This window comes from Taudactylus pleione, unplaced genomic scaffold (genome assembly GCF_031769625.1).
Source record: "Taudactylus pleione unplaced genomic scaffold, aTauple2 ptg000032l, whole genome shotgun sequence".
Taxonomy (NCBI): domain Eukaryota; kingdom Metazoa; phylum Chordata; class Amphibia; order Anura; family Myobatrachidae; genus Taudactylus; species Taudactylus pleione.
Window position 1 is genome coordinate 36641650 of NW_028284434.1, and position 14094 is coordinate 36655743.

Below are 14094 nucleotides of genomic sequence, written 5' to 3' on the forward strand. Positions count from 1 at the left end.
AAGCAGGACAGTGGCTGTAGGCGGCGACCAGCTGCAGTGGAAAATGGCGCTGCTCTGTGTGAGCTGTACGCACCAAACAGAGTAGGTGAAGGCTGTGCTATGCGCTCACTGCTCTCCTCTATGGCCGCGGTGTTAACAAGCCACGCCCCCTAAAGCAGCGTTAAGATTGTTCTGTGGCTAACTGAAGAGCCACACCCGCAACACTCTCCTCTATGGCCGTTTCTCTGCTCAACGAGTAGCACCCCTCCATTCGGAAACGAAGTGTGACAGCCACGGCAGCCCTGCACTGTCACAAGCCCAGCCAGAAAGCCACCACTGGAGCGGTGGGTCTACTTACAATTCCTCCACCTCCACTGCTGCGCACGGGATGTTCGGCTGGGGGGATGGGCGCAGTGAGGCAACTGGACAAGCCGGTGTCAGCTGCGGCGGGTCATCACTGAGGGCTCAATTTGGGGGCCCCCCTCTCAGGGTCATCGGACACAGGCTGCAGTAGCCTTCCCGGCGGCTCCCTCATAGCAGGCAGACTGCCACAGTAAGCAGTCTGATCTCAATAAAAACATAATTATAAAATAAATAAAATAATTAACTAAAGGGCTGGAGACAGCCCCATGTGCACCAGCTCTCTCAGGCACATTTCTAAAACTGGGGCTGATGGGGCATGGGGGGGAGGAATCAGTCACACTTTCAGATTATTTAAGTGCCAGGCTCTACTCAACCACCATTTATACCGCAGCGTCTTAGATCCAGTGTCCCCTAGTGGATCAAGAATCGCTATTTCAGCATCTAAGGACGCTGAAGATGGGCGTCTCAGTCCTTGCACATTGGAACGCACAGTTGTACACCAGGGGATGGCTTTGTAGCTGCAATAGTATCAAGTTGCAGACATGGCTGACACAGAGGAGGCTGCATACGACTGAAGATCAGGTCATCTGTGTCCCCTTCCTACTTCCTTACTTAATGAGACTTGCAGCACATCTGTGATATAGAGTGGCAGCAGTCAGCAGACCACTGATTGGCATTTTAAGGATTATAATGGAATCAAGACAGCATGTTATTGGACAAATGTGAAGCGGTGTGAAGTCTTTAAGCTCTCACCTGTTTCCCCATCGTTTTATACAGTTGATCAAATGCTCCATAACTTTTTTTATGCTCTCCTGGTTCCCATGGCAACAATTAATTAGTAATGGCAGGCGAGACTGGATCATTGGGCAGGAAGCTTCTTCTGGCCCCTGGCTCCTGGTTTCAGACTCTGTAATAATAAGGTCTACAAGGCAAATGAGCTCTGATGTTTTCAACTTCAACACATACTCCTCACGCCCTTTCTGTAGGGAGAGACAAGAAGGGACTATAAAAGTCACACAACTCCATAAACTTGCTAAAAAAAAAAAAGGTTAATATCTGGTAAATGCAGTACCTGTGGTGTGCGCTGGTCCCTTCCTTGCCATATACGAGGTATGTGAATACAGGCCCACAGGAAGTCCAGAGAGGCTGATGGGTCAAACCTGAGTATCATATGAATACAATGTACAATTTGTTGAAGATTTTATTTCCTGCTTCGTTAAAGTCCTTTCTTACTTAACATACACTCACAATGAGACGGTGATCTGCATTGTTCATAATACATCACACACTCATAACGTTGTGTTTTTTGCAAAGTAACTTTCAGCTTAATTTAACAACAACATAAAACTTTAGGTGATTTCTCGTTACTATATTGAGACAATTTACCTGCAAGTGCTACTGAAATGAATTCCAGCAGCCTCACAGGATATGCTTTAGAGGCTGTTTCTGCTCGTAGCGTATGGTGGTGTGAGCAGATATCAGCCTATTGTAATTGTGCTTACAAGCCCAACACAGATCATGGTTATTAAAGTGCCAACAGTTTCAACAGCAATGTACAATACTTATAGTGGATTTATTAGTGTTTGAGGCGCAGTTTTTTTTTATACTTATACTTGCAGGTACCTGTTGGGAGCATATAAATGCCTTCTTTCTCTAATGCAGAACAATCCTGAGCTGAGACGAGAACCCTGCGCCCGAAGGAAGCATCCTGAGAGGCAAATGTATGAAAGGCATAGAACCTAAGAAAGGTGGGGACAGAAAACCACGTAGCCGCCTTGCATAGTTGTTCAGCAGAGGCGCCATGCCGCGCTTCCCACGAGGGACCCATAGAGCAAGTAGGATGAGCAGATACTGTAGCAGGAAGGTCAGTCTGCAAGTAAGCCTGTGAGATAGTCATGCAACTTCATCTGGCTAGAGTCTGTTTGTTAGCTGGCCATCCCTTCTTATGGAATCCATATAAAATGAAGAGGGAGTCTGATTTCCTGTTGGAACTAGTGCGGTCCACGTAGACATTTAGAGCACATACAACATCGAAAGAGGCCTCACCTGCCGAGAAGTCTGGTGATTGAAAGGCTGAAACCACATTTTTTTTGTGGAAACGAGACACCACTTTGGGAAGGAAGCCCGGGCGTGTTCTAAGAACAGCCCTGTCCTGATGAAAGATTAAAAAGAGGGAACGACATGCAATCAGATACCCTACGGGCAGATGCTATAGACAGACAAAACAGAGTCTTCGCAGTGAGCCACTTGACATCACTGATTCCAAGGGTTCGAATGGAGGTTCCGGCAGTGCGTGGAGAACCACTGACAAATCCCACGGAGCCACAGGAGGGACAAAACGTTGTATACGTAGAACACCCTGCAGGAAGATGTGAACATCCGGTAGAGGAGCAATTCTGCGCTGGAACCAGATGGACAGAGCACAGATGTGCACTTTCAGATATGCTAGGCGGAGTCCAAGATCCAATCCAGCTTGAAGAAAGGCAAGGATTCTAGAAACCTTAAAAACTTGAGGGTCATAGTTTCTAGGGGCACACCACTGGAAATATGTATGCCATACCCGGTGATAAATCATGGCAGAGGCCGGTTTACGAGCTCTGATCATGGTCTGGACCACAGAACTAGAAAACCCCTTAGACCTTAGGAGAGATGTCTCAAGAAGCAAGCAGTTAAAGGACAGGCGGGCCAGGTCCAAATGTAGACAGGGACCCTGAGACAACAGGTCTGGTCATAGAGGAACGTCTATGGAGAGACTTTGAAGGTCAGAGTACCAATGGCGTCTGGGTCAATCCGGAGCTACCAACAAGACCGTGACCCCTTCCTGCCAACTGGAAGGTCCACCACACAGATAATGCGTCCAGGAAGGCCGCGTTGGGGTCTCTTGTCCTGGCTCCATACACTGGAAGTTTGTGGTGGTGTCTTGAGGCCATGAGATCCACATCTGGTAGACCCCATTTTTTCACCAGAAGCTGAAAAACTTCTGGATGTAGAGACCATTCTCCTGCATGCACATCGTGACGGCTGAGGAAATCCGCTTCCCGATTGGGAATTCCTGGGATGAACACTGCAGAGATGGCGTTCGGTCCCTGTGAGAATGCGGGACACTTCTGTCCTTGCTGCCCGACTTCGAGTGCCTACTTGGTGATTGCGGTAGGCCATTGCTCTGGCATTGTCGGACTGTACTTCTACTGGCCTGCTCTGAAGGATATCCTGAGCCAGAGTGAGAGCTCTGTAGATGGCTCAGAGTTCTAGGACGTTGATTGGTAAGACTGCCTCGGCTTGCGTCCAGTGGCCTGCAGAAGCTTGCGTCCGTGGTTAGGAGTACCCAGTCCAGGATCCAAAAGGGGCGTCCCTCGTTGAAGTGGGACGTCTGTAGCCACCAGGCTAGGGACAGACGAACCTCCGGGAAGAGACTCATCATCTGGGATCTGAGCAGTTGAAGCAGCCCATTCCACCTAGAGAGGATCAGGTGTTGTAGGGGCCTGGAGTGAAACTGAGCGAACTCCACCATGTCGAAGGTGGACACCATGGATCCCAGGGTCTGCATTGCAGAGTGAATTGACACTTGGCGATTGTGTAGTAATCTGCTCACCCGCTGCTGTAATACTGAGATTTTTTCTGTCATTAAGAAGATTCTCTGAATCTAAGAGTCCAGGAGGGCTCCTAGATGTACCATTCTTTGAGACGGTGTCAAGGAAGACTTTTTTCCAGTTGATCAGCCAACCGTGTGTTTGTAGAAAGGCAATGGTTACTTGTAGATGGCGAAGAAGAATTTCTGGGGAGCTGGCCAACAGCTAGAGATCTTCTAAGTATGGGAGCAGTCTGATCCCTTGATGACGAAGATAGGCCTCAATAACTGCCATGATCTTGGTAAGGACCCAAGGAGCCGTTGAAAGGCCAAAAGGCAGAGCCTGATATTGGTAATGTTGCTGTAGTATAGCAAACAGGAGATATTGTTGATGAGAAGGCGCTATTAGGTATACATGTAGGTAAGCGTCCTAAATGTCCAGAGACACCATAAAGTCCCCAGGCTCCATAGCCTGGATAAGAGAGCAGAGGGTTTCCATACGAAACCTGGGCATCCTGATAAAACTTGTTCAGAGACTTGAGGTTGAGGATAGGCCAATGAGACCCGTTGGGCTTCTTAACTAAGAAAAGGGTAGAATAATAGCCATTCCCTCGCTGTGAGGAGGGGCCCGGAATCATTACTCCGGAGAGCAGTAAGGCCTGAATGGCCTTGGAGCAGCAGGGCCTTGCGTGGGTCCGATGGAAGGCCTGTGCAGAAGAACTGCTGGGGGGGTCGCCTCAGGAAGGAGAGGGCATATCCATGGGAGACCACTTCCCTTACCCAAGCGTCTGTTGTGATCTGATTCCAGAATTGGGTGAATTGAAGAAGTTGGCCTCCCCACCCTGAGAGCCCCCAGGGAGAGGCCCGCCCCGTGAGGCTGAAGGCTTGTCCTCAGATTTGGTAGGTGGAGGTCTAGTAGCCCAGGTATGTTCAGGCCTAGGCTGGGAAGCCTTAGTTGATGCTTGATGCCTTTGACAGGACTGACCTTTAGCTTTTCCTTGAGGATGAAAGGATGACGTCCGAGGCTTCGCATTATATGCAGAGGGCAGGAATGCTGTCTTGAAAGCTGCCAAGGTAGTCACAATTTTGTCCAATTCTGGGCCAAACAGGATCTACCCTGAATAAGGCAGAGTCCACATCTGCCTTCCATGAGCGGAGCCAAACAACACGGTGGGCTACTACAGAAGTGGCAGATGCCTTGGTGGCTAGGAGAGCCATATCCATAGCTGCTTCACCCAAATAGGAGGCTGCATCTCTAATGTGAGATATGTAGGACAGCTGTTCCCTCGAAACATCAGTGGGAGATGTCTCTTCTAGGGCCTCTGCCCAACTCTCAGTGGCCTTAGCCACCCAGCCCGTAGCCATAGCAGGAAGAGTAATAGTAGAATAAATGAAACTAAAATTAAATCATAAAAATAAGCTTAGGGTGCTTAATAGCAGCCCCCTGTTAAAACGGTGATCCAGCTCCTGCCGAACACCAATGAAACTGAGTTGCCCTCACGCTGTGAGCGGGGTATAGGGAGAAGAAACGGAGCATCCTGGGATTGAAAAGCTTTGCTGTTGGTGACCGGTCCTCCAAGTCCCACCTACACCCCATTGTCTCCCTGTGGAGCCCTATGGACCCTGAAGAAGAAATACTGTCTCCCCTCTTATTTTTTTGAATGGAGACTGGAGGACTGATGGATGTAGATACAGATTTTCAAGTGCACATGGGCGCATTAGTAAGGACAATGGTAAACAGGAATGATGAGGTGCGGGGGACGGGGCAGGATTTCTTTAAATCCTATTTGGGGACACATGGGGGAAAGTTTTTCCTTCTAAAAGCCAGACATATTAAAAGGAGTTAACTATTATCTTTCCCAGAATAGGTCAAAAGAGGGCCAACACTGATGCCATGTCTTTTTGAACATACAAGGAGCAAAAGTCAGCCATAAAGGGAGGGCTCGTAAATAGAAATGAGCCCCCTTGAAGACGAAATGCAAGTACTTTAAGGATTCTTGGTGAATTGGGATGAGTAAATGTGTGCCCAGTGATGCCAGGAAGTTCTCTTGCCCTCGGACTTGAACCAAGTACCTCAATGATTGCATCTGAAAATGCTTTATTTGCAGAAGAGTGTCATAAGCTTACAGCATGAAAAGAGCCACCCTGCTTCGAAATAAAGACTAAAACCCTGACCTCTCAGAACCTGCAGATACATCTGCTCCCGATAATGCCTTGACCATTCAGTGTAAGGTCCTGCTCTTCATGTCGGATCCCTATGAACTTTGGACAGCAATAAACTGTGATGCAGGAGGATGTAGGCTGGAGAAACCCTATAGTATGAACCTACTTCTGGGGAAGAAAGTTGCTCTTCCTGCCAGTTGCACCCATACTAATTTTGTCCAGCCATGGCACAAACAAATCCATGCCCCCACTGCCTGTGCCCGTCTAGGACTACACATTGTAATTTCTCCCATTCCTCTTCTATCATCATCCTCTGTAAAGTACCTGTGTGTACTGAACTCATGTATTTTCACTGAGACCAATGAGCTTTCCTCTCCCATAAAGACCTGAATGGAGGTGGATGGAAACAAATACAGCTGTGGGCACATGGCCTTACCCCTATTGAGCTCAACTTTTGGGGAAACCCTTTAGGGCATTATCTTGATCTTTGAAATGTATCCCTAACTGTCAGGACAAAGAGTATAGTGACACACATATCTAAGACAATACCATGTGAACATGTTTTGGCTCTTTCCTGCTCCATTATACATTTTAATTACACAGTAAAACTGTAATATTCACCTCTGTTCTCGATGTTTGCTTAAAAGGATGCCAATGCACTGATGTAATGTGCTCCAATTTGACTGATGTGTTAAAAGGGCCAGAATATAGGGTCGGAAGGAAGGAGCCTGTGACCTTGAGGAACCTTTCACCTAGAGAAAACAACAAACACAAATAAATATACATGGATGTAATCACCGACTACAGCTTGCTCCATCACAAAAGCCACGAGTTCTATCTTATGAACATTTTTAGACTATTGTAATTTGGTCACACTAAAAGCTGGGGGAATCGCAGATGGGTTTGTGGATTCTTACCTTAGTCTAATTGTGACCAATAAAAAGAGAACATTTTATCTTACACCATTGCCACGGGTGTGTTTTCTTATAACAACATTCATCACGTAGACACCGATGAAATGACAACATATCGCCCCAGGTAGCCCAGCGGTGACTTACCTGCTTTTGACTGTTACAGTGGCGTCTTCTGGGTCCCAGCCATCATGTGAGGGCACTTCTGGCGGAGTCATCTGATGGATTGGCGTCCGGCGAAAACACTGGCTTCAGTCCTAATCCCTGCCACTAACCCTCCCTCTAGTTCCTAACCCTGACCCCCCCTTCCCACAGCCTAACCCTCATGCCGACATTCTGAAAATGTCGACATTTCACACATCGACATTCAGTGTTCACGCCAGGGCCGGAAAGGGGCAGGGCGTCTGGCGTGAAAATGGGCACTTCTGCGCCTGAAAAAAGGGGCATGGTCACTCGGAAAGGGGGCGCGTGCTTAAGACATGCCTCCCCCCCCTTTTCATCGCTGTAAGAGGGAGTACACAGCACTCACAGAGATACTGGCCAACCCCAAAGCTCTCCCTGCAGGGTGAAAAGATGTCGGCCATGCATGCGCACGGAATCTATTCACCAGACGGTGAGCGTTTCTCTGTAACTTTTCCCAATCGCGGGACACTTCGGCCCGCGGCTAGAGACAGCAGCCGGCACACCCAGCAAGCTGTTTCAGCAGAGCGCATTTCACAGTTTTAAGATCGGGCAGGCCGTGGCACCTTGCTAAAACAGCCTAACAGGAACACTAACAATCTGAGAATGTCGACATGGTGCATGCCAACATCATCCTAATGACTACATCCCAATGCCACTACAGCAATTTGCATGACATATGTAGAATGACAGTTTACCTTGTTCCATGAAAATAACAGCCTCTGCTGCAGGTCAGGGCAGCTGCTAATAACTTCAGGATCTAACAAGTCCAGCCAGTCGATAAGGAGACCAGAGGAGTGTCTGGCACGAGCTGCTTCAGAGCTGTAAAGACAAAAATTAGTCTACTAACGGCTTTTCACACACTCCCGCCAACATTACTCATTGTCTGTATCTTAAACTTCAAACGTGATCCATTAAATGACTGTGTCCTAGTTTTTTTTTTTTTGGAACAGTTAAAGGCGACAAACCTCTTACAGACAACCAGTAACAGATAAAGAGACCGTACAATGAAGAAGATGTACCTGCTGCTCTCGCTTCCCTTCATCCCTGGCACCTCCTCTTGCTCCTGCAGTAGCAGAGAGCTCACTACAGCAACCGGGCCAGTGGCCGGAAACCGTGAGGTGGTCTCTATTGTTATGGAGAGCAGGACGGTCAGAAACTCTTCCAGATAGGGAGATTTTGCTTCAATCAGTCCTTGGAGAACTAAAAAAAAAAAAAAAAAGTGGCAGCACACTGTAATTAGTTTCCCCTGCTCAGTAATATGCGGGCCTATAGTCATTTTAAATCTAAACAAAATGCAAAAAAATAAGAATATTGAATATGAGTCGTATGACCTTTGCAACCACAACGCTTCTGGCGGAGTGAGCGGCCAACCTCACTAGTAACGGCACTGGTGCAGAAGATGCATCTGAAAATGATGTGCACTGTGCATGCACAAATCTGTCCCATGGGGCGTTTCTCTTATTTGTGAATGTACCATTGTTGCCCAGTAACACCAACTCATCTTTTGGTGAGAAAAGACTCAGAAGCGTATGACACTTGCGCTGTCTGTTAAAAATTGTGAGATGCCAGCTCTGGTTTTACTGCGCCATATGCTATACGTGAGAATATGATTAAATGGACACTTTACCTATGCCAAATGCAAACTACAATAAGTCTCTGGTCACTGGTTAGAGTAAAGCTGGCCATACATTTAAAGATTATCTGTCCAACCAGCCAACTAGTTGATTGATTGGAATGAAAATCTGGTAACGTATGGGAGATGATCAGCAATTTGCTCCTAAATGCCAGAAAACAGATGAAAATGGTCGTCAGTTTGTTAAATGTTTGATCTAAACAATTTGTTCAAACAACAGAAATTGTCCATTTTCCGGCATTTGGGAGCAAATTGCTGATTGTCATTTGCTGTCATACATTACCATATTTTCATTCCAACCAATCAACTAGTTGGCTGGTTGGAAAGATAATCTTTAGATGTGTGGCCAGTTTAAGATTTACTTCTCACTGCACCTACAGGCTTCTCTGTTTTCTTGTTAAAAATGTTAAATCCTGCAAAGGTAATTGGTTTCCAAAGGACTTTAGCTCTGTGTTTTTCATCCAACAGCCCCAGAAATTTAGCCTTAGCATGGGAAGACAATTTCCTAAACAAAAATAATATCTTCAAATTTAAATGCCAACTAAACACAGAAATTGGATAAGGAACTTGTCTATCTACAGTCAAACTCAGCCACAGTTTGGTTATCATAGCTGAGTACAGTATATCAGACACCACCTGTTTACTTCAACTTTCATTCAACTTTCAATGAACCTCCGTTTTTTTGTTTTCACCCTATATTAGGCTCTGGTCTTCTCTCTAAGGTAAGTTTGTTTGATACATCACTAAATGGTTCACTCATCCACTGAGGCCGTCAGCTAATACTGCTTCCGATCACATGTCCCAATCCCACCTCCTTGTTTGTTAATACAAATCTTTCATTTAGTTTCTGTATCGAGTCTACTAATTTTACTGGTGATATTATCCTAATGCCAGGACAACCCTGTCTTCTCACCTATTCTCAGCCACAATAGCCCACTCCCCTAAGCTGTACTCCCACCTCTTTCATTCTCTTTCGTTTTATGTTCATGTTGCTCGCCTTTTTTCACCTATTTGGGTAACTGTCATCCATTGCCTCCTGACCCTGTATTATATTTCCCTGATAATTCCTACACATCTTACTTACTCTTAGAGATTTTAACATTCCTATTAACAATCCCAACTCCTCTTTCTGACTATCCATTAGTCACCTGCTGTGGTCCAACACACCTATTGATTGTGATATCAACTTGTTTGATCTATGGTCTGTGCACTTTCCAAATACTCACATTCTCTATTCTCCTTTTCTTAAGCTGGCCACACACTAGACCAAGTTTCATCCAACTAGTTGATTGATTGGAATGAAAATCTGGTAAGGATTGGGAGTAAATGATGATCAGTAATTTACTCCTAAATGCCAGAAAACAGATGAAAATGGTCGTTCAGACGAGTTAAATGTTTGATCTAAACAATTTGTTCCAGCAACAGTTTTTGTCCATTTTCCGGCATTGGGAACAAATTGCTGATTGTCATTTGCTTTCATACCTTACCAGATTTTCATTCCAACCAATCAACTAGTTGGCTGGTTGGATGTAAGTTGGTCTAGTGTGTGGCCAGCTTTACTATCTCCATTAATGAGGGTCAGATTGGCCCAGAGGAGTACAGGGGAAATTCCCGATGGGCCCCACTGCCTAAGGGCCCCACCCACTCCTCTAGAGGTCAGTACTTGGAGCAGGATCATGGTTGGTTTGTTTCTATGGAATCTACAAAACCATTAGCCATGCTCTTACCAATCAAAGTGGATGGTCCTGGCACATCCCTGTCCCCTATTTTATAAATTCCCTGTTCTTTGCATGTACGTTCTAATGGTTGGCCAATTCCCTTTGTGCTGGCTAGCCACAACTCTCTGATGGCTGACCAAACCCCTTATCTCCTCCAATCACATGAAAAGGGCCTCCCACACAGAAATCCATGTAATGCAAACTTGTCATAGATCTTTAGAGTATTCTCTACACCAGTCATGTCAAACTCACATCCCCATGAGACAATGAAAGTTTAGGGGGAAGTACCAGGAATGTTCAAAGTATTCACACCCAATTTAAACATAGACATGTAGCTGCATTCTAATACAGTAATAAACTAAATAAAATAAAATACAATAAACGCTAATCAGAACTGTTACCATCAAGACAATTTCCCAGTAGAAGTAATTATTTGCGGATTAACTGCTTTTTTTGGCCTTGATCGTTATCTGAATGACAAAGTCAGAAAACCTATTAGACTGGTGGATCTACAGTAGGGATGGGGAACCCCAGGTCAATGGGCCGTATAAGGCCCCCGGAGTCATTTGGTGTGGCCCTCTGAGCTTTATTTCTGCTAGCTCATCTGGATAGCAGGGTGCCTAGAATGGAACCCTGCGGCCAGAATCTATGCAGTACTGACGCCTGGAGCGTCCTTAGGATGCTTCATACGGTCACACCGCTGCCCTTACAGCTCCCTGTAGCATCCTCAGGATGTTCCAGGCATTGCTGTGTTCACTGGTGATTTTGGCCTCGTCCCCGTGTGACATCACACGGAGGAAGCGTGACCTGCACCAGGCCCGTGAATAATGTTATATACTGTATATCAAAATGGCCCTCGGCATAAAAAAGGTACCCCACCCCTGATCTACAGCCATGTTGTTAAATCAACAGGTCTAAGTCTGGATGGAAAAAGGGTCCTTGACTTAGAAGATCTGCCCTGCCAGGCAGTCTCCATGAGGGTCCTGACACCATGCTTAGCACGTCAATACCCCACGATTTTTTGGGCCAGTCTGGATACACCAGAATAATTGCCCCCCCCCCTCCCCCAAGACTTTTTTGAGCACTCAAAGAAGCATGACAATCTTTGGGGGAAGTTACCCTAATTTGACTGCCTAAGTATTCCTGGTCCTAGCCCCCAAAATTTGAAAATTGTGGTTCACCCAGGCGGCGATACAGCTTGAACATACCTCTCTACCCAGTGGAGAACTTTTTCTCTGCCATCGTCAAGGAACTTCAGGTTCCTTCTGGTGGATTATGTGTGCCACGGCTGTGGAATTGTCAAGACTAAATCAGAAGGGATCTGCCCCAAAGGAAGGAGACCGCTTTTAGCTGAATATTGAGAAAGGCTCTTAGGCCTAGGATGTTATAAGGAGCTGCCCTCTGGCAAAAACACACAGAAAAATCTGGTATTGAAAATCCGACCAAAAAATTTCAGGTGCTAATATGCTCAACTTGGGCTAATTTATTACCCAGCTTTGAGCCTCTAACATCTTCATAGTCAGCTACAGATGGGTCTGGATTCTCTCTTGTGGGTCATGCAGGTATGCAATAACCAACACCTCTTTCAACCGCAAACACAAAATGCCATTATCTTTGTGAACACACTCATGGCCATGTGCAGTCTAAAGGGATGATCACTGAACTGAAATGACTCAATCCTGAATCCTGGGGAACCAAAGGTGTGAATTCAGAATCTTAAGATTAAGAATGGGCCAAAAGAAAAATTTGGTATCTGAATCAGGAACCACGTGAATTAAAATCCTTCCTGTACCTTTGGAACAAGGGACTCTGGACCAAAGAAAGTACTGTATGGACCCTTGAAGGGGTACTCAGTTGAACTCGCCTTTTGCAAGGGACGTAGCAAAAAAACGTCTGTGGGGGTGGTCTAGTGGGTTGAGAATAGAACCTCCTTCTATAATACCTCATACTCACTGAAGCTTATTTATTTCGAGACAGCAATAAACAAACCTTCATTAGTCTGTACTTAGTGGGGAGGGGTGCCGTCATGTAGTCTGCTTTTCAGAGTTGCTTTTGCAGTAATTGCAGAGTTACCAAAATAGGTAGACCTACTCAATCCCAAGAGAGAGAGAAAGACTCCACAGCAAAGTCAGGTGACAGACAGTGCTCAACAAGGAAAAGATTCACTTCCCAATCAGGCAGGAGAACACAAGTGAAGTGAAAGCCAGCAGTCTAAGCCCCTGCAGCAAGTGTCCCCTATGAATTTCATGGTAAAATGGCCATCTGGGGAATAAAGGCTGCTTTTCTTGCCAAGTTGGAGTTTTAAAGAAGAAACCTCCTCCAAGGTCCAGGCCAGACCTAGCTGTCTAAGGGACAGTTTTTTCCCAGAATACTCTATATCAATGTGAGACTGGGCTGCCTACAGGACCACATACCAACAGATCAAGGTGCTCTGAGGTCCATGGTCACACACTGGATCTGTGACAGAGTACTTTTCTCTCTGGGAACCAGGAGCAGTGGATAACTCATAACTCAGTTAGATTATTGTAATAATCTTCTCTCTGGTTTTCTCTTCTGCAGATTATCTTTCTTTAGTCCATTATGAATGCCACTGCCAGGCTTAATCACACAACTATACAACCTCATCTTCAACAATCTGTTAACCCTTGTTCCTCTACCTCTAAGGATAAAATGCTATTACCATTTACCTATAATACTCTCCACAATTTTGCTTCACTCTACATATGTACAGATGTGTCCACATACATCTATCCTCTGTGCGCTACGGTCGTCTTTTCATGCAACCTTTTACTTTGAAATGCGTATTATTTGCACAGCGATGTGAATAGGATGCTCAAGCAGCTTATGCGAATTGCTACGTTACAGAGTCAGTCGCACACAGAACATAGACATGCCTCATATAATTTTAATCAGCAGAAGCTGCTTGTACATCCTATTCACATCACATGTGCGCATAAAATGCATTAGAAAGTAGAAACTCACACGAAAAGACACTCAGCGGTACTGAGGCATGCCACGGCATGGTGCGACTAGAAGGGCTGTTTAACGCGCAAGGAGGCTAGATGTATGAGGACACATCTGTATCTCGCTTAACCACGCATTTCTCTCATCCCAAGACCTGTTACTCATCAATGTTTAATCCTCTTTTGTGAACACTCTTACTGCAGTAGGTACTCAACCTTTGGAATGGGTATGAAATACGATTCCCGTCAGCGGCAGCCCAACAAGAGCAGAGTCCTAAACCTAAGCCTCCCCCCCGCGGCTGTCCGCTCGCGGCGCCCGGCATCCCTACGATCGGGATGCCGGGCGCCGGTCTCCCGCGCATCGGGGAAATGCGGGCGTCTACATCTAGACGCCCGGCATTTCACCCTTGCCGGGATATGACAGTCGGGAAGTCGGTTGCCGGTATTTAGGCAGTCGGCTTCCAGATTACTTCCCCAACCATTAGCCCCTCCTCCCCCTCAAACTTCTCTCGTTTCCATTTCCTCTATTTTAATACAATTAAGATTATATCATTTTTATACAATCGTTAAAGAAACATGGGGTACCAACGGTTTTTGACTTATCAAGAACAAA

General features: G+C 46.0%; 1 protein-coding gene across 3 annotated transcripts in view; it reads right to left on the minus strand.

Moving 5' to 3' along the window:
- The window catches only part of INTS1 (integrator complex subunit 1), a 114509-nt gene that overhangs the window by 26826 nt on the left and 73589 nt on the right, over positions 1-14094 (minus strand). For all 3 annotated transcript variants that reach the window (XM_088452025.1, XM_088452026.1, XM_088452024.1), the window contains 5 exons: positions 8187-8367; positions 7863-7986; positions 6695-6825; positions 1415-1502; positions 1096-1322 (listed from right to left, as the gene is read on the minus strand). In XM_088452025.1, coding sequence (XP_088308151.1) covers positions 1096-1322; positions 1415-1502; positions 6695-6825; positions 7863-7986; positions 8187-8367 — 751 coding nt within the window. The remainder of the gene's footprint in view (positions 1-1095; positions 1323-1414; positions 1503-6694; positions 6826-7862; positions 7987-8186; positions 8368-14094) is intronic.